This window comes from Danio aesculapii, chromosome 19 (genome assembly GCF_903798145.1).
Source record: "Danio aesculapii chromosome 19, fDanAes4.1, whole genome shotgun sequence".
Taxonomy (NCBI): domain Eukaryota; kingdom Metazoa; phylum Chordata; class Actinopteri; order Cypriniformes; family Danionidae; genus Danio; species Danio aesculapii.
In genome coordinates, this window is record NC_079453.1 from 18,124,324 (window position 1) to 18,143,680 (window position 19,357).

The following is a 19,357-nucleotide window of genomic DNA, read 5'->3' on the forward strand; positions in this document are numbered from 1 at the left end:
AAGGCATAGAGGAAGGCATTTCTGGCATGTGTGTGGGAGAAAGACGATCAATTATTATTCCACCATTCTTGGCTTATGATGATGAAGGATATGGTAAAATTCATTGATTTCATGATTTATATAATTTAATATTTTAAAGAAAATTGGCAACCACAAATTTGCAACCACTTTAACCACAATTTGCAAGTGGTTGGAGGCAAAATTATGAGACCTCATAATTGTTTGTTTAATTGCTTATTTGAAATTATATATTTAGAGTTATTATGCATTGTTAAATCTGGGAATTGGTAAGGTCATTAAAACTATTCTGTTTAAAAATATGTTGTGGAAAAACATTCTTTCCTTAAACATCACTTGGAAAATATTTTTAAAATTATTCAAATTTAACAGAAGGACTAATCATTTTGCCTTTAACTGTACATTCAGTTTCCAAACATTCCATAAAAACATTTCCATAAATTCCAAACAACCCATATTCATACTGCTATAAGTAACTAAATTGATATCTGTTTATATACACATCAACTAATGTATAATACCCACCTTACTGTCATCTTTACAATTTACAATGTAAATTGCAAAGGCTAATATAAAATAACTTTTTCTTCAGGTACAAAGATCCCACCGTATGCAACTGTGATTTTTGATGTGTTACTAGTGGATGTGTTTAATGTGAAGGATGATATTAATGTGGAGGTTCAAAAGATCCCACAGCCATGCAGGAGAAGGGCAGTGTTGGGAGATTTCGTACGCTATCATTATAATGCAACATTTCAAGATGGCACTATCTTCGATTCCAGGTGAATAGTTTTTGTTTTTATTTATATTTCTAATTATATTTCAAAAAAAAAATGTATGACCAGCTGTATTTTTTTCTTTTGCCATCTTTAGTTATGCTCGAAACAGCACTTACAACACATTTATTGGCATGGGCTATGTGATTGCTGGCATAGACAAAGCCCTTCAAGGTGTTTGTGTGGGTGAGTGGAGACGAGTCACTGTGCCGCCTCATTTGGCCTATGGAGAGACTGGGTCAGGTAAGTTTTGAAAGAAATTGGTAGAGAATATAACATTGCACCATTAAGAAATATGCATTTACATACAGCTTAAGCTGACATGTTGCATTGTTTAATATATAAAGACAAAATTATGAATCTGGAAATAGTAACAGACAGACCGATAGATAGGCCAAACAGCATAAACAATCAATAACGAAAATTGTATCAGTAGAAATCTGAAAAAAAAAAAATCAGAATTGTTGACCAGGACAAAACAGGACTTTGTAATGTGTGTGTATATCTTAACTAGTACAGGTAATAAGCAACAGTAGAGATGCTGATTAGTGCAATGGGTTATGGGAAATAGAATTTGGATATTAAAGTCAGTATTGAAGTGAAAGAGACGTCTGGTGGCATTCAAATGACACCACAAATGCCAGATAATTTACAAATAGACATATAAATCAACAAAAGACAAATGCCACTGAGGTGGTCAAAGTACTCTTTAATTTTGTCACCTTGGAATTATAAGGTTCTATCTGCATTCTAAATGATTTTAAGATGTTGAGCTTCAAAGTTTTTCATTCCATATAGCAAACAATATGTGTGTGTAACAGTTCTCTTTCATATATTATGAGACCCTAAATTTGAATTATCAAAATTTAAGTTAGTTTCTGCTTGGAATTATAAGGTTCTATCTGGCAGATCATTGACTGAAGATCATTTCAGAATGTTTGCCTTCCATTACATTTATTTAATGTTTTTGGATGAATATTTTTTTCTTGTTCAAATTAAGCATACAAGGCTGTGCTAAATATTTTGTCCAGTGCAGATGTTAAGTTTATGTAATTAATATGGTTATGTTTATTGTTGTAATTAAGACCCCTTGAATTAAATATTTGTGCCTCAAAGCTTAATATCAAATCTAAAGACTTTAAAAGAAAACAGACAATGGGCAAATGAGCTGTTTAATAGCTGTTTAGCTGTTTATTTTCTTTTCGGCTTAGTCCCTTTAAAAATCTGGGGTCGCCACAGCGGAATGAACCACCAACTTATCCAGCATATGTTTTATGCAGCGTATGCCCTTCCAGCTGCAACCCATCACTGGGAAACATCCATACACACTCATTCACACACATACACTACGGTCAAATTAGCTTACTCAATTCACCTATACCACGTTTTTGGACTTGTGGGGGAGACCGGAGCACATGGAGGAAATCCACGCGAACACTGGGAGAACAAGCAAACTACACACAGAAATGCTGACCCAGCCAGCTTCTTGCTGTGAGGCGATTATGCTACCCACCGCACCACCGTAAAAAAAAAAAAACAGTTAAAAAAAAATTAAAAATATTTTTATTTGTCTATACAGTCAGATATAACATTTTTTTGTAACCGTTTTCTTTTCAACAATGTAAAATGGAACATTTCATCTCAATGTCATAAATAAATCAATAAAAATGTTTCTAAATCAACACATCTTTTCAGTTTTAGGTTTTTTCTCAATTTTGTGAGGTGTGGCATTATTTAGTCGACTCTAATTTTGTGTTTCTTTCTGGTGTTTTTTTCCCGCTGTCAGTGGAGCAGTCTGGTGAAATGACAAAGAAAGCGATCGTGATTAGTCCATGTGCATGCATTTGAAATGCTGATTACCTCACAGAAAGAACCTTATGGAGCCATGCTAGAGTTTGGCAGTGTAGATAAAACCTTTTTTATTTTTGAAATAAAAAAACTTAAAATGTAAACAACTTATAAAAAAAAATCTCATAATGTAAGTAAGTTAACATTTATTAATATGTGAATAGCTCAATTTTGACAAAAATGTCAGATAGAACCTTATAATTCTAAGGTGACGAATTGTGTATTCATCATTTAGCTACTAATATTTATCTCAGATTAATTTTTTTTATATATAAAATTTACTGGTCCTACATTTTTGTGTCCCATATACCTGTGAGCTTAAGTGATAACTAGATGTGTAAATAATATGTAACCACAATGTATGTACACATGTATCTACGTGTGTAATACTGAAGTGATTATGCCCGGTTGGGCAAAAATACATTTATATGTTTGTTTGTTTTTTATTAAATACCAAATACCTCAATTTAAGTTTATCAAAATAAACTTTAAAATACCGCAGCCTCAACAAGTATCAAAATAAAAGAATGTATTTTTGCATTTTAAAAATACTACAAAATACTTTTACAAGGGAGCATGACATTTTTTCACAAACCTTCCATCAATAGGTCTTTTCAGTCAAACCCTTCACTGTTAAACTGACGTTTAGTGAAGTAAACAATGTTTGAACAGCTTTTCTCTGTAACCTCGTTCACATCCTCTCTTAGGGGCCGTTCACATATCACATCTAAAAGCGTGAACGCATTGCTTCCCTCACCATTTTTAACATGCTTTGCACTCACGCTCCTTTATTGTCTGTCATAGCTAAGTGACCATCAACTATTTTCTCAGAGGATGACAAGCTAGCAAAATATTGTTGCAGCTCTGATGCAAGTTATTTTATTTTTTATTTTTTTATGGAGAAAATTAAAAAGCACTGTACTGTGTTCTGTGTTTGTCTGAAGTAATTAATTTACCAAAATGTGTATATTTCATATAAAGTATTTGAAGCTGATCGGTCAGTTCTTGTCACGTGACTCATGGTGCACTTGTGGCATTCTGAAAAGTTGAGGTGTTTTCAACTAGGTCTGACTGGAATATGCAAGCACATTGCTCTCAATATGCACGCACAAAGCTTGTCTTAAGAGATAATCTCTTACTGTTTAAACAATTTAATGCTGATAATGAGTCAAAATATAGTACTATCTGATGATTGTGTTTCCACTCATTGTGCAGTACAATTGCCATAATCTTTGTACAATGATTATTCAACCTCTTACCAGTCATATTTTAAAAGGTTGATATAAATGAAGAGTACATTTTAATTTTTTGTTAACAGAATTTTTTTTGCACCTGAACTCTTTAATCATGAGTTTTAATACTTTTCAATTATTATGTTGTGTGCAATTGTACTCTTTGATGTACAACATAAAAACATGCTATCCCAGAATTGCTAAAAGTGGAGTAACCTCACTCATTCACTATCCTTCTGTTAGGGAAGCAGACGGACAAACAAGGTGAGTAAGTTATGAAAGATGTTTATTCCAACAGTGGAGCACACAAGGATAACGTTGGGGAAGTGAATGGATATCGGTTGAGCTGATGATCCTTCTTTGTGGCAGGTTGGATGACAGACACTGAGGAAGACCGAATGCACACACCAGAGGGCTTGCGGGGAAGACAGACTGATGATACACACAACGCTGACAGGACACCGGGAACACTGGACAGACTGGATGATATATAGTGATATATATGATGATATATAGTGATAGTGACTACCAGGAGGTACTCGCTATGAGTCCGCTTCGTGGGAACGAGATCGGACAATGAGTGAAGTGAGGTGTGTGCTTATATAGTGAGTCTGAGTGATTGGGTGCAGCTGTGCGTGGTTTATACTCAGGTGAGGATGCTCGTTGCGTGATACTGGTGGATAAGCCTGGCCAATCCGTGACATTACCCCCCTCCCCAGGGCTCGCTCCTGAGGGCCTAAACCTCCGACGTTGTGGTGGTCTACCTCGTCCACGAGGTGCTGGGAACTAATATATCGGATCTGGGGACCCAGGACCTTTCCTCTGGACCATATCCCTCCCAGTCGACGAGGTATTCTAGATGACCACCACGACGCCTGGACCGTAGGATGTCCTTGACTTGGTAGATGGACCCTTCTTCCAACATCAGTGGGGGAGGGGGTTCCTCTTCATGGCCAGGGTCTGTGGAGGGAATCAGAGGATCGTGAAAGGGTTTGAGAAGGGACACGTGGAATGTGGGGTGGATTCTGTATTGTGGTGGTAACTGTAACTTATATGTGACTGGATTGACCTGTTCCAGGATGGTGAAGGGACCAACAAATCTGGGACTTAGTTTTCGGGAGGGCAGTCGCAAGCGGATATCTCTGGTGGAGAGCCAGACCTTCTGCCCCGGAGTATAGATGGGACCTGAAATCCTCCTTTTATCGGATACCTCCTTTGCTCTGCGTACTGCCCTCTGGACATGGTGATGAGCATCGTCCCAGACCCTCTCGCTCTCCCGGAACCAGTAATCCACTGCGGGGACATCAGATCGCCATCCCAGGGAAAGAGTGGAGGTTGGAATCCTAGGATGCACTGGAATGGCGTAAGTCCGGTGGTAGGTTGCCGCAGGGAATTCTGGGCGTATTCCGCCCAGCCCAGAAACTGGCTCCAGGAGTTTTGATGACTGTGACAGAAGGTCCTGAGGAACCGCCCCACTTCCTGTATTTTCCTCTCTGTCTGGCCGTTGGTCTGTGGGTGATAGCCAGACGAGAGGCTTACGGTCACACCTAGGAGTCTGAAGAAGGCTTTCCATAGTCTGGAGATGAATTTGGGTCCTCGGTCCGAGACTATATCTTCTGGTAACCCAAAACTTCGAAAGACATGGTTGAACAGGTTTTCGGCGGTCTCTAGGGCTGTGGGCAGACCCTTCAAAGGAATCAAACGACAGAATTTTGAGAATCGATCTACAATGACTAAAATGCAGGTATTACCTTCAGATGATGGGAGATGTGTCATGAAGTCAACTCCTAGGAGTGACCAGAGGCGGTTCGGGATGGGCAAGGGATAGAGTTTACCTGCAGGTAGATGGCGAGGACTCTTCGACATAGCGCATTCTCTACAGCCTTGGATGTATCTCCTCACATCCCTCGCCATGTTCGGCCACCAAAAGCATTGGGATAGCAGCGAGAGGGTGTTGTTGGCCCCGGGATGCCCTGTGCCCAAAGATGTATGGTTGGAATGAATAAGATCTACCTGTTGGTTTTCAGGGATGAAGCGTCGATTGTGGGGACAGCCCGGCGGAATCCTGGATTCTGGAGTGGCGACGACTGTAGGAGCGGACCAGGTGATGGGACAGACAGTGATCTGTTCTGGAAGGATCTTGGCTGGGTTTTCCATAATTTCCGGCTGATCATAAATTCTGGAAAGTGCGTCTGCTTGGATGTTTTTTGATCCAGGTTGGTATGATATCAAAAATTGAAATCGGGAGAAGAACAAGGACCACCGGGCCTGACGAGGAAAGAGTCTTTTAGCATTTTTGTGGTCTGTAATCACCTGGAAAGGATGTTTGGCTCCCTCCAGCCAGTGTCGCCATTCCTCCAGGGCGAGCTTGATAGCCAGTAGTTCTCGATTCCCGATGTCATAGTTCCTTTCCGCCGGGCTGAGCTTCCTGGAGAAATAGGCGCATGGATGGAGTAATGCTGGTGTACCGTAGTATTGTGATAGGATGGCTCCCGCTCCAGTGGTCGATGCATCTACCTCGACCACGAAAGGTAGGTCAGGATCTGGGTGAGTCAGGAGTGGAGCTTGAGTGAAGGATTGCTTGAGGTTTTGGAAGGCTGCGGCGGCTTCGGGAGGCCAGGAGAGTTTCTTGGGTTGTTTTCTGAGTAGGTTGGTCAGTGGAGCGGTGATGAGACTGTAGTTGTGGATGAATCGTCGATAGAAATTGGCAAACCCTAGAAAACGTTGGAGTTCTTTAATGGTTGTGGGTTCTGGCCAGGAGACAACGGAAGTTACCTTCTCCTCGTCCATGCGAACCCCTTTTTGATCGATGATGTAACCTAGGAACTGAACAGATGGTAAGTGGAATGAGCACTTCTCTGCCTTGAGGTATAACTGGTGTTCTCTGAGGGTTTGTAGGACATCCGCAACGTGGTGGCGGTGTTCGTCCTCACTCCGGGAGTAAATCAGGATATCATCAATGTAGACTATGACGGAGAGATGGAGGAACTCCCGGAGGACTTTGTGGATAAAGTTTTGGAATACGGAGGGGGCGTTGACCAGACCATAGGGCATGACCAGGTACTCGTAGTGCCCTGTAGGGGTCACAAACGCCGTCTTCTACTCGTCCCCCTCGCGTGTTCTTACCAGATTGTAGGTGCTGCGGAGGTCCAACTTAGTGAATACCTTGGCGGATCGGAGTTGTTCCAGGGCCGCAGGGACGAGAGGAAGGGGATACCTGAATTTAATTCTTCCTTGATTCAGAACTCGATAATCTATACAAGGCCGCAACCCTCCATCCTTCTTGGCCACGAAGAAGAAGCTTGAGGCAGCGGGTGACGTGGACTGGCGAATATACCCCTGACTCAGAGCATCCTGAATATACTCCTCCATGGCCTTAGTTTATGGAAGGGACAACGTATAGATCCTACCTTTGGGCATAGGAGCATCTGGAAGCAGGTCTATTGCGCAGTCCCATGGCCGATGTGGAGGTAGCTGGGAAGCTCTCTTGGGGCAAAATACATCCTCGTATGCGGAGTAGATCTTCGGGATCTGGATGGATCGTTTCTCGACTGGACTTTCGACAGACGTGACGTAGACGGTAAGGGGTCTCTGAATTTGTAAGGGTAGGTCGGGAAAACAGCTGGATCTGCATTCTTCACCCCATCTCTTTATTTCTCCTGTGCCCCAAGAGAGGATGGGATCGTGCTTCACCAGCCACGGGCGCCCTAGGATGATATCCATAGATGCACCCTCCAGAACCAGAAATTGAATCTCCTCTTTGTGGAGCAATCCCACTTGGAGATTGATAGGTTCATATTTATGATGGATACGTGCCTGGGAATGGATATCGTTGGTTATGGGTTGAATCTGGTAGACGTGCGTCGAGGCTTCGGTGTTAAGCTGGAGGTGGCGACAGGGCGTGCGAGATGAAATTTCCAGCTGACCCGGAGTCGATGAGGGCCGTGACTGAAACAGAGACAGAAGGGGTAGTTAACTGAACATTGGTGGTGAGAGGATGCATCTTTTCAATGGGAGAACTGAACACACTCACCAAGGAACGTGCTGGACGAATGGGACAGTCCAGCCTGACATGTCCTTCGGCACCACAGTACATACACAGACCCCGGGTCAGCCTCCTCTGTCGCTCAGTGATCGTGAGTCTACCAGATTCCACAATCATTGGTTCTGGTTCTGGAGGGACGGCTGGCTCTGGCGAACGGAGGAGTGCTTGGGATACTGGTGGAAGATCATGCTGGTAGACCTTCAGACGATCAGAACAGCGAAGAGATTGTTGAATGAATTTCTCCAACCCCATGGTATCTTCGAGGGCTGCCAGCTGTAATTGGAGGCTGGGCTCCAATCCGAGCCGGTAAGTTGTGAGGAGAGAGCGCTCATTCCATCCGCTAGCAGCAGCCAGAGTGCGGAACCGGAGTGCATAATCCTGAGTAGACATGGCTCCCTGTTTGAGATGGTATAACTGTTCTCCGGCTGCTACTTCTGCATCCGCACGACCAAAAACCTCCTTGAAATACTTGGTGAATGTATGAATGGAGTTTGTTACCGGCCCAGACTGTTGCCAGATGGTTTTAGCCCACCGAAGAGCTGACCCAGAGAGAATGAAGATGATGAACCCGATTTTGGACCGATCTGTGGCATATAACTCGGGTTGCATAGTGAATATCAGAGAACATTGTAATAGAAATCCATTGCACTCCTCCGCCCCACCAGAGTAAGGGCGCTGGTCGAGCCATGGGACTGGATGAGTGGGTGGACGGTGAAGAAGTGCTCGGTGCTGGTGGTGCTTCGGGAAGTGGAGCAGATGGTAGTAAAACTCTCTTCAGCGAGTCCACCAACTCCTTAAGGGGATCGTGAGTGCTCATGCTGTTGATTGTATGGTCCGGTCTTCTGTTAGGGAAGCAGACGGACAAACAGGGTAAGTAAGTTATGAAAGATGTTTATTCCAACAGTGGAGCACACAAGGATAATGTTGGGGAAGTGAATGAAGTTCGGTTGAGCTGATGATCCTTCTTTGTGGCAGGTTGGATGACAGACACTGAGGAAGACCGAATGCACACACCAGAGGGCTTGCGGGGAAGACAGACAGACGATACACACAACGCTGACAGGACACCGGGAACACTGGACAGACTGGAAGGAAACGGAGATCAGGTAAGTTCAGACGATGATATATAGTGATAGTGACTACCAGGAGGTACTCGCTATGAGTCCGCTTCGTGGGAACGAGACCGGACAATGAGTGAGGTGAGGTGTGTGCTTATATAGTGAGTCTGAGTGATTGGGTGCAGCTGTGCGTGGTTAATACTCAGGTGAGGATGCTCGTTGCGTGATACTGGTGGAAGAGCCTGGCCAAACCGTGACACCTTCAGCCTAGTCCCCAATTTATTAATGGTTGCCAGAGTGGAATGAATGTTTTATGGAGCAGATTACCTTCCAGCTGCAACCCAGCACTGGGAAATACCCATACACACTCTCACTCACTCACACACACACTCATTCATTACAGCCAATTTAGTTTAATTCACCTATAAACTGAGAAATTATTTGTGTTTTTTTTTCTAAACTTACTGTGCTTTGTCTCTAAAGTTACTAAGACTGATGAAAGCTCTGAAAAGTTCTGAAAGCTTTACATACTGTTTTTCAGTACTGACATATTATTCCATCTCATTTCTTAAGTAAAGATGCTGATGTCGAATTGTACACTATACTGCCATTATATATTAATGGTCTTAACTTTGTGCATTACATGATTTTCAATGATTCTTTACTTACTCCGGAATACCCTTTCCATTTACCTGTTACTTTCTTTATATGTGATGCATATTTTCCATCCATAATTCATCAATAGAAATCAATTTTCTGTTCTGATCATAAGCTTAGGAAAATTTTTTTTTTTAAAGATTTATTTTTGGCCATTTTGCCTTTATTAGACAGGACAGTATTTAGACAGGAAACGAAGTTGGAGAGAGAGAGAGGGGGTAGGGTAGGGAAATGTCGTCGAGCCGGGATTCGAACTCGCGACGCCCTGACGTGCTACTGCACCATATGTCGACGCGCTAACCACTAGGCTATTGCGCCGACAAAATTTTTTTTTGTTTCTGGCGGGATTCGAACACGGGCCGCTAGCGCCGCAGTCCATCGCTCAACCGCTGGTCCATGTGAGTACTAGGAAAATTAATTGAATTTTAAATTTTTATAAAAATGTATATATATATAAATATTTTTAATATTATTTTTATTTTTTGCCTCAGAAACCAGAGTTACAAAAAATATGTAAGTTCATTTTGTAAAAACAACATGTACTTGCGCAAATTTAACAGGTAGGGACACAATATGAAGTGGGACTAATTTGCTCATTTGAACCATACACCCTACATTTGTATACACTTTGAAAAGAACAGCTTTTGCACTTTTATTAGTGGGCGTGTATCTTCCTATCAGTATATCAATCTTTCTATCAATATATCATAAAAAATAAAACCCTTTACAATCATTTTTTGTATACAGATACTTAAGTATTATTGTATGTTTAGCATGACACTAGATTTTTATTTATTTATTGTTTTATTTGTACAAATTCAGGTGAGCTAATCCCTGGATCTGCTGTGCTCATCTTTGACATGCATATAATTGACTTTCACAACCCTAAAGACCAAGTGCACATCAATGTGACTTACAAGCCAGCTGCCTGCAACCTGACAAGTGATGCAAATGATCTGATTTTGTATCGCTATAACTGCTCTTTGTTGGATGGCACACGTCTCTACTCTTCGTAAGTACTCCCTATTTATTTAATTACTTTTTAAAAATTAATTTACAAGTTAAATATTGTCACATAAATAACAACCTCCACTGAACCACTATGCAATATCACAGTCAGGGTTGGGGAAAAAAACGCTTTAAAATGATATAAAATAAAACACCAAATACCTCAATTTTAAGTGTATCAAAATAAACTACAAAATACAGCAGCCACAACATTTATCAGCACATTACATACTGGGTTTTTGTATTTTAAAATTACTACAAATTATTTTAGGAGGAAGCATGACAATTTTCACAAACCTTTCATCAATTGGGCTATTAGATTAATCCCTCCACTATTAAACTTATTCAGTGAAGTCAACAATGTTTGATAGAAACAGCTTTTTTTTCTGATCAAGTTTTAGCTTCTCTTCACCTCGATCTCCACTAATCTTTCTGAACACGAGTAGGTTATTAATAAAAAAAATTTAACTTGTGTTTCTCTTTGATTTAAGTAAATTGTAATTTAGTATTTTGTACACATTTCATAAAGAAAGCCCTGCATTAAGATAATCTCTTACTGTTTAAACCATTTAATGCAGATAATAAGTCTGACTCTGAACAATGTCTGAACTATAGCTTTTAATTGGGTTTTCACCCATTATGTGGCCAGTAAACTTGCCGTCATATCTGTACCTCTTAACAGTCTTATATTTTTAAAAGGTGATATATGAAGGGTAACACTTTATTATCACTACACACTATGAATCATATATTAAGCATTAGCAAATAGTGATTTCATTATTTTTAAGCATTAACTCTACATTAACCCTAAATTAATAGATGTTAGTAAGCTGTTTACGTTAGTAAGCAACTGCAGATGCAAATGCTCTATTCTTGACTTAAAAACACATTTAAAATGTGCTTCATAATTGTACTTGCATACTGTTAATTATTATTTTTTCATTACTAAATTAAGTATTGCATCATTTACAAACCAGTTATTTTAGAGAAGTTGCTGGTTTTTAAAGATTATTCATAATGCGTAAAATAGTGCGTAAGTAAATGATTAATAAACTAATAATAAAATAATTGTTTCTGTTACTAAATGCTTTATTAGCTCAAATTTATCAAATTTATCACTTTAGATTACGTCATAAAACTGGATGAAGTTAAGTTTATAAAGCATTTATTAAATTACTACTTAACTATTAATTAATGCCTGAATAATAATATAATAAGATATATAAATGTTTATTTATAATTTACTTGCGTATCCTAAACGATCTTTAAAAAACAGCAACTTCTCTCAAATAACTGGTTTGTAAATGATGCAATACTTAATTTAGTAATGAAAAAATATTAATTAACACAAAGTATGCAAGTACAATTATTAAGCACATTTTAAATGTGCTTATAAATCAAGAACAGAGCATTTGTATCTGCAGTTATAAACTGCTTACTAACATGGGTTAATGAAGAGTTAATGCTTAACAGATAATGTATTAACTATTTGCTAAAGCTTAATAAATGATTCATAGTGTTTGGATTAAACATGATCCAAAATGTTCTCTCCTCTAGTCGCACACTTCACATGCTGGTAAAATTTCAGGACTACAGATTTCAAATTGGCCCTATTTAAGTCTCCTGCTATTTTATGTACACCATCAGGGTGGGCCCACTGCTATTCTTTGAGAGAGCGATGAGAGAGCAATGTTTACATTTTCATCAGGCGAAATGTACACAGCCACGACGATCACAACAGTTAGTTCTCTTGGTAGAAAAAAAGGTGGCATCTTACAGATTTTCTTATGTACTCAAGGTCTGGGGAACAGTGTTTATCAATGATTGTCCCGTTGTTGCACCAGTTATCATATACATAAGCATAGAGAATCCTTTGTTCTGTCCTAGCGTAGTTTTTTTAAACTAAATGAAGAAATAATTAAATGAATGAGATGAGAACTTGATGATTGAATGAGATTTAAGCTCGTCATATGAACAACTTTTTTTTGTGATGTACTGTGCACCTCCATCACAGTAGGTGGCAGTATGCACTTAAAAGCTGGTTCGCATTCCCATCAATAAAACCGCATAAGAAGTCACTGCGCATGCTTAGCTTAACAGGCTTTTGAACTTATTAAGCTTATTCTCTGCGTATGCGCGGGCGCAGCCATTTGAATCTTTTTGGCTCGAGACTTCCGGTCTCATTCACTTCCATTCATTTTTAGACGTTAAAAACAGCTCGTTCTGCTGCTTAATGTTGCAAACTGATATTTTCTTATTATATGATTCTGCTTTGTCTGTATAACCATGCAAACACTTTTTTGTTGAGCAAGTAGTTTGAACAGTTTCTGCGCTTTATTATTTCTAGTCATTTCTCCCATAGGCAGCTGAATCGGAAGTTCTAAAACAATTGCAAAAACAAGCATACTTATTGAAAAATAAGGTCAATAGATTTCTGCAGTTGTGGTGTTCATGTGGTGCACAAATATATAGACAACTTATTTTTTGCACAAGTAACTTGGAAACAAAAACAAAAATGCACTTGGAGTTCCTTTTGCATGCTGACAATTAAATTTTTGTACTCCTCCCTTCAAACAAGCTACTGGGGTATAAACACTGGTGCATGAGCTTGATTGAACAAGACTGATGTAGTGATTGAATGAAGAAGATGCACATTTGTAGCTGGACAGAAGCTCTCCTAGACAACAGTTATGGTTTCTTTAAATGGGGTGCTAGAGCAAGTAAGCTCAGCATAACTGGTGAAGACGCAGTGTTTTAAATGGACTGATACTGCAATAGTGTTGACAAATGACTGTAGCAGGGAGTGGAACAATCACTGATGCAATTACTGTGAAACAATCACTGATGCTCAGAATATCTTTTTTTGTAATTGCTATTTTATTAAATACTATTGTTTTCTTCTGTGTTACTATTTTACAGCTTTAAAAAAGTTATTTGCAAATGCTTTTGTTATAATTTTGTGTTTATTTGTGTTAATGTATAAATGTTTGTTTGTTTGTTTGTTTGTTTGTTTGTTTGTTTGTTTGTTTGTTTGTTTGTTTCACATCATGGTTTAACTTAACTGCCAAAAAGATACTTTGAGGATGTGAGGCAACATAGCTATATTGATAATTTGGTCAAATTACAGTGAGCTGGCTGTAAGTTATTTAAAGTATTAATTTAGTTTGTTCCAGCTAAAAGATAACACAAATGTTTGTTTAATGTTACAAATGCATGTTCATTCGTGTTACTGTTAATTTTTTGTTTGTTTTGTCAAGCCTATGTTTCACAAATCAAAAGGGTAGTTATAACGGATTCATGTTTATAAATTAAGACCAAAATGGCCAATGTCTGATCATCCATGTTAATGTTTATTTTTCTGGTTATAACGTAATAATAACAACACTACAGATTAAATTACAATGAGAAAAATAATTCACCTTCAGAAACGGAGCACAAACCTCCATCATTTCACCAAATAATTTCAAAAGTTGTCAAGTCTTCCATAGATTTATAAAGTTTTAAATCAATCCACACTCTTGATTTGACCAACATTAAAAAAAAAAAAACTTCTAAAACACTTTGGCAAGGCTTTTGCTCCATTCTATTCTTTTCAACTCATATAAATTGCCAATTTTGCTTGTCCTAGCATACAATTAAGCAATTGACAAACATTTCTTTTTTTTTTTGCTATACTTCAAACCCAAAATGAATACTTTTGTAGGCCTCATTAAAATATCTGAAAACATATAAAAAAAAATAATAATAAAGTTTGCAGCCTAATATGCATGAAATACACATCAAGTGTAAACGCATGATATTTGTCTCCTTTTTAAAACAGAAAGGGCATCCAAAACTTACGCCTGGGTTAATTACAGAAATTTACAGCTATGATACTATGATATTATGATACAGCTATGATACTATGAAGGATCCTCCACTGTAAATCCACAGCCCTTTTAGATAATGGTGCCTGGTACAGAGACCTCCGCTCAGGTTTTACATCATCAATCATGAAAAAAAAAAAAACGCCATGGTGTATAAATTTTTCCTTCATAATACCTCTTGTTAAAGACTTACAAAGGCTCTATATGAAATATTTCCTTCAGTTGACACTAAGTCCAGCCACAAAGATTTTAAAATTTTTAATAGAAAACTTATAAAAAAGTTAGAAAAGTAGAAAAGTAATAGTGCTCTCATTACAGTCAGGTATAATATTCATTCATTCATTTATTTTCTTTTTCAGCTTAGTCCCTTTATTAATCTGGGGTCTCCACAGTGAAATGAACCGCCAACTTTTCCAGGATATGTTTTACGCAGCGAATGCCCTTCCAGGTGCATCCCATCACTGGAAAATTCATACACACTCATTTACACACATACACTACGGACAATTTAGCTTACCCAATTCACCTATACCACATGTTTTAGCACCCGAGGAAACCCATGCGAACACAGGGAGAACATGCAAACTCCACACAGAAACACCAACTGACACAGCCGAGGCTCAAACCAGCAACCTTCTTGCTGTGAGGCGAACGTGCTACCCACTGCACCACCGTGCAGCCTGGTATTATATTATACAGGGAAATAAATCTTTAACATTGGGAACATTTACCCCAGCAACATAATCCGTTAACATTTTAATCTCCTCAAGTGTAAGAGCTGACCTCAATTTTGAGGTCCAGCCAGAGTAAGCAGAGTGAAGTGTTAGGACTGCGTTGTTTTGTGTTTCTGTGTGTTTGATTTATTCTATATTGGGGGCGTGCCTTTAGCGTACCTGATGCTGGTCAGCGCCCTTATTTAAACCCCGGCAGAGAGTTTGTCGGGGCCGCTGTCCATTCATTTGGCAGTTGGCCAGAGCTGCGCTCCAATTTGGGCATTATGCTTTGTTTCACATCCTTACACTATCACTGACAACACTTACCGCATCCATTCACTTGCTTTTCATACTGATTAAACATACTGATACTGATGTTTTGATTATATTTTTTTTAATTTTGTTAAATATTCTTTTTTGATTATACTTCGCCGTGTCGTCTCCCTCACTATGTTACATCCCTGAGCCAGGTGTAACATATGGGGGCTCGTCCAATTAAAATTGAGTTGATTTGATTTTGTTGGCTTGCGTAATAGGTATTTGTTTGTGTAACAGGTGGGAGAGACAAGGAGGCGAGGATGTTTGTTGGAGCTGCTTTGGGTTTTTAGTCCGATTAGGAAAAGGTGAGTTCTTGCGGTTTAAAACTGTGTAAATGTAAATTTCCCCGGTTAAGTTGTAGCAGCGCATTGCGTTGTTTATTTTTAAGTTTAGTTTGTTATTTTCGTGCGGCTTCTGGGTTGAGTGCACTGCCGTGGGGTAGTTCTGAACTATTTTTTCAGTTCCACGCCAGAGTGCTTCTAAGAATGAAGTCTAGGAGTAGTTATTTAGAGGGTTATTGATAGGATTAGGTGGGGAATTAATGAAATTGTGCACAGTTTTTGACCGTAAGAATTACCTGCGTAAATGGTAATTGAGAGTAGGTTGTTGAATTATTTGTTAGAATTTTGATTATTGTTTTGATGATTTGATAATGACATCAGTGGAAGAATTTTGTAGCACTCCTTTGAATGAGCTATTGAATTTATGCTTGAGAAAGCAGATTTGGGAAATTGTAGATTGATACAAATTTAGTGGAGTTGATTAACGAATGCGAAAGGATGAGTTTAGAGAAATAATTAGAGTTAAATTGATTTAAACTCAGGTTTTGCCAGTTACATCTAAACGAGCGACAGCTGGGGTTAATCCCGCACCTGAGAAAATGTAATTTGTTGGGTTGTCATTTGAGCAGCAAAAAGAGCTGATTAGGATGCAAAAGTTGCACGAAAATGAGATGCGCGTTAGTGAAATGGAAATAGAAAAACTTAGATTGGATGATTTGATGAAACAGCGTGAGATGGAAAAAATTAAACATGAGCAAAATTTAGCTGTAGAACGACAAAATCAAGAGTTTCAGCTAAAGTTTGAGAATTTTAAACTTCAAAGTGCGAGCGGGTCATCTGTTAATCGCACAGACTGCTCATTCAATCTCATTAATAATCTGAAGTTGTTGCCTGTATTCAATGAGCGAGATCCAGACGTTTTTTTCTCGTTGTTTGAAAGCATAGCTGATGAACAAGACTGGCCTGAGACTGACCGTACCGTTATGCTTCAGTAAATCGCCAACGTTTTAGAACGTGGAGAAAAAGTGAGAGACAAGCGCACATGGAAGTAACTAGAGAGCTAAGTAATCATTTTGATCGCTAGTGTACTACATCTAATGTAATGTAATTTAGTGAGTTACGCGAAATGATGATTATTGAGCAACTAAAAAATATCCTTCCTGAGCAAATTGCTGTGTACATCAATGAGAATAAACCTTGCACTGTTGCTGAAGCTGCATCATTAGCAGATGATTTTGTGAAAACCATTTTAGTTCTGGGAATCAGGGAAATGGAAATGTTCTCTTTAAGCAGTCACAACAAATTGATTGATATTCACCTTCTCCTAAGACGATATCTGATTCTACGTGTTGTTATTGTCTAGAGGTCGGGCACTGAAAAAGGAGTGTCCCGTGCTAAAAAATAAGCAGATACGTGGCAAGAATAAAAATACTGCACCTGTGCTTTTGACTACTTGCTTTCCGCAGACTCCAGCTGTATGCTGTACGGAAGCATCCGTGATAAAAGGAAATTGTGGCAAAATTAAAGGTAACACTGGGTAAACACTATTTATTTCTCAAGGTTGTGTTTCTCGTTTAGAGAGACATAAAATTGTACCTGTAAGAGTTTGAGAGATACAGGATCATCCGAGTCCTTTATTTTGGATTCCATGCTTCCATTTTCATCCAGTTCATATGTCAGTAAGAATGTTTTGATTCGAAGAATCGCACTTCAAACATTGTCTGTTCCTTTGCACAAGTTTTTTTTTACAGTTCCAGCTGGTGAACGTAGAAGTAGTGATGGTAGGGCACCTTTCTTTGCCGTTTGAGGGAATAATGCCGTTATTTGGGAAATAACTTGGCTGGGGAGAGAGTGTGGCCGGTAAGGACACCTGCACCACGATTGTTACCACATCATCTGTTCTTGATCAAGAAAGTTGTGAGTTGTCCGAAGATGTGTCGTGTGTGGTGATGCGATCTAAGTCCAAAATGTTGAATGAGTCTAACCTGAATATTATCTGTGTTCTGGTTGAGTCTGTCGCTCCTGGATTGTCTCTCTTGTCAAAAATTTATCTTGCAGAATTTATTATCGCCCAGAGGGATGATCCTGGATTAGAAAAAATGATCGCTACTGTTCTCCCACCGGAGGAGGTTGAGAGTGCCGCGACTGGATATTTTATCAATGATGGCGTGCTTCTGCGTAAGTGGCTTGCTTTAAACGAGGATGGTGGTGGTGTGTCAGTGGTTCAAGTTGTTGTTCCGGAGAAATTCAAAGATGTTGTACTTAAATTGGCTCATTGCGATATAGCTGGTCACTTGGGTATAAAAAAGACGTATGCTAGGGTTTTGCAGCACTTTTATTGGCCGGTGTTGAAAAAAGATATCTCGCGGTTTATTATAACATGTCATACGTGCCAAGTGACCGGAAAACCTAATCAGCCACTGAAACCAGCCTCACTGTATCCAATTCCTCCAGTAGAGCATCCCTTTGAACATTTGTAATTAGACTGTGTTGGTTTACGTAAGTAAATTCCTCCTAACTGTGATGTTTCAAAGTACTCTGTATTCAGCGGCTTACGCATTGCGTAATATCACTACCCGGTCCATAGTAAAAGCCCTGTCTCAATTCATTTCAATCTTCGGTATCCCAATGGTCATTAAAAGTGACCAGGGAACGAACTTTACTTCGAAAATGTTCGCAGAGATTTTAAAGCAATTAGGAGTTCAACATCACCGTTCCAGCGCACAGCATCCTCAGAGTCATGGGGTGTTGGATAGTTGTTTCACCAAACACTGAAGTGTCTTTTGCGGGCGTATTGTGTCGAATTAAATCGCGACTGGGAAGAAGGACTTCCATGGCTTTTGCTAGCCTCAAGGGAAATCACGCAGTCTAGTTTGGACTTTAGCCCAAATGATTTAGTCTTCGCCCACAAAATTCGAGGGACCCTTGCTGTTCTCTGCGATCAGTTAAAAGGTAAACCGCCACCAACAAGTTTACTTGATTATGTGAATGGGTTTAAAAGACACGTGTTTTTAGCTGGTCAGGCAGCTAAGAAAAATTTGGAGAAGGCTCGAATTAAAATGAAAAAGCTTTTTGATCGTCAGTCTGAACAGCGCGTATTCAAACCGGGGGATCAGGTTTTGGCGTTGCTGTCACTAGTGAGCTCTCTGTTCTGCGCAAAGTTTGTGGGACCATATACTGTGGTGCGTGCATTGTCTGATCTTAATTATGAAATTGCAACTCCAGATAGAAAGAAAAAAAACAAATTTGCCATGTAAACTTGCTGAAACCCTTTTTCTCCCGAGATTGTCAGGTTGATATTAAATCATCTGGGGTGGTCGGTCCTGTGATTGAGGTGCTAGGACAGTCCTCTGTGGGAGACAGGAAGGGGGGTAAGTTTTTAAATGACGTTGTAGTGCAACCTCGATTAAAAAACTCTGAGACTTTGAAAGAATTGGAGGATTTGTTGTCTCATTTGTCTGTTTTGCAGCGAGTGGAGCTGTCACAATTCATCCGTGAGTTTCCATCATTATTTGGGGATATTCTATCACAAACGCA

At 39.3% G+C, this 19,357-nt stretch overlaps 1 protein-coding gene across 3 annotated transcripts in view; it reads left to right on the forward strand.

Moving 5' to 3' along the window:
- The window catches only part of fkbp10a (FKBP prolyl isomerase 10a), a 71,405-nt gene that overhangs the window by 15,694 nt on the left and 36,354 nt on the right, over window positions 1–19,357 (forward strand). For all 3 annotated transcript variants that reach the window (XR_008839517.1, XM_056480538.1, XM_056480539.1), the window contains exons 4-7: window positions 1–93; window positions 611–800; window positions 892–1,037; window positions 10,457–10,646. The exon at window positions 1–93 is cut by the window's left edge and continues 53 nt beyond it. Coding sequence is in view for 2 of the 3 variants with exons in the window: in XM_056480538.1 (XP_056336513.1) it covers window positions 1–93; window positions 611–800; window positions 892–1,037; window positions 10,457–10,646 (619 nt within the window). In the remaining variant the exon portion in view is untranslated. The remainder of the gene's footprint in view (window positions 94–610; window positions 801–891; window positions 1,038–10,456; window positions 10,647–19,357) is intronic.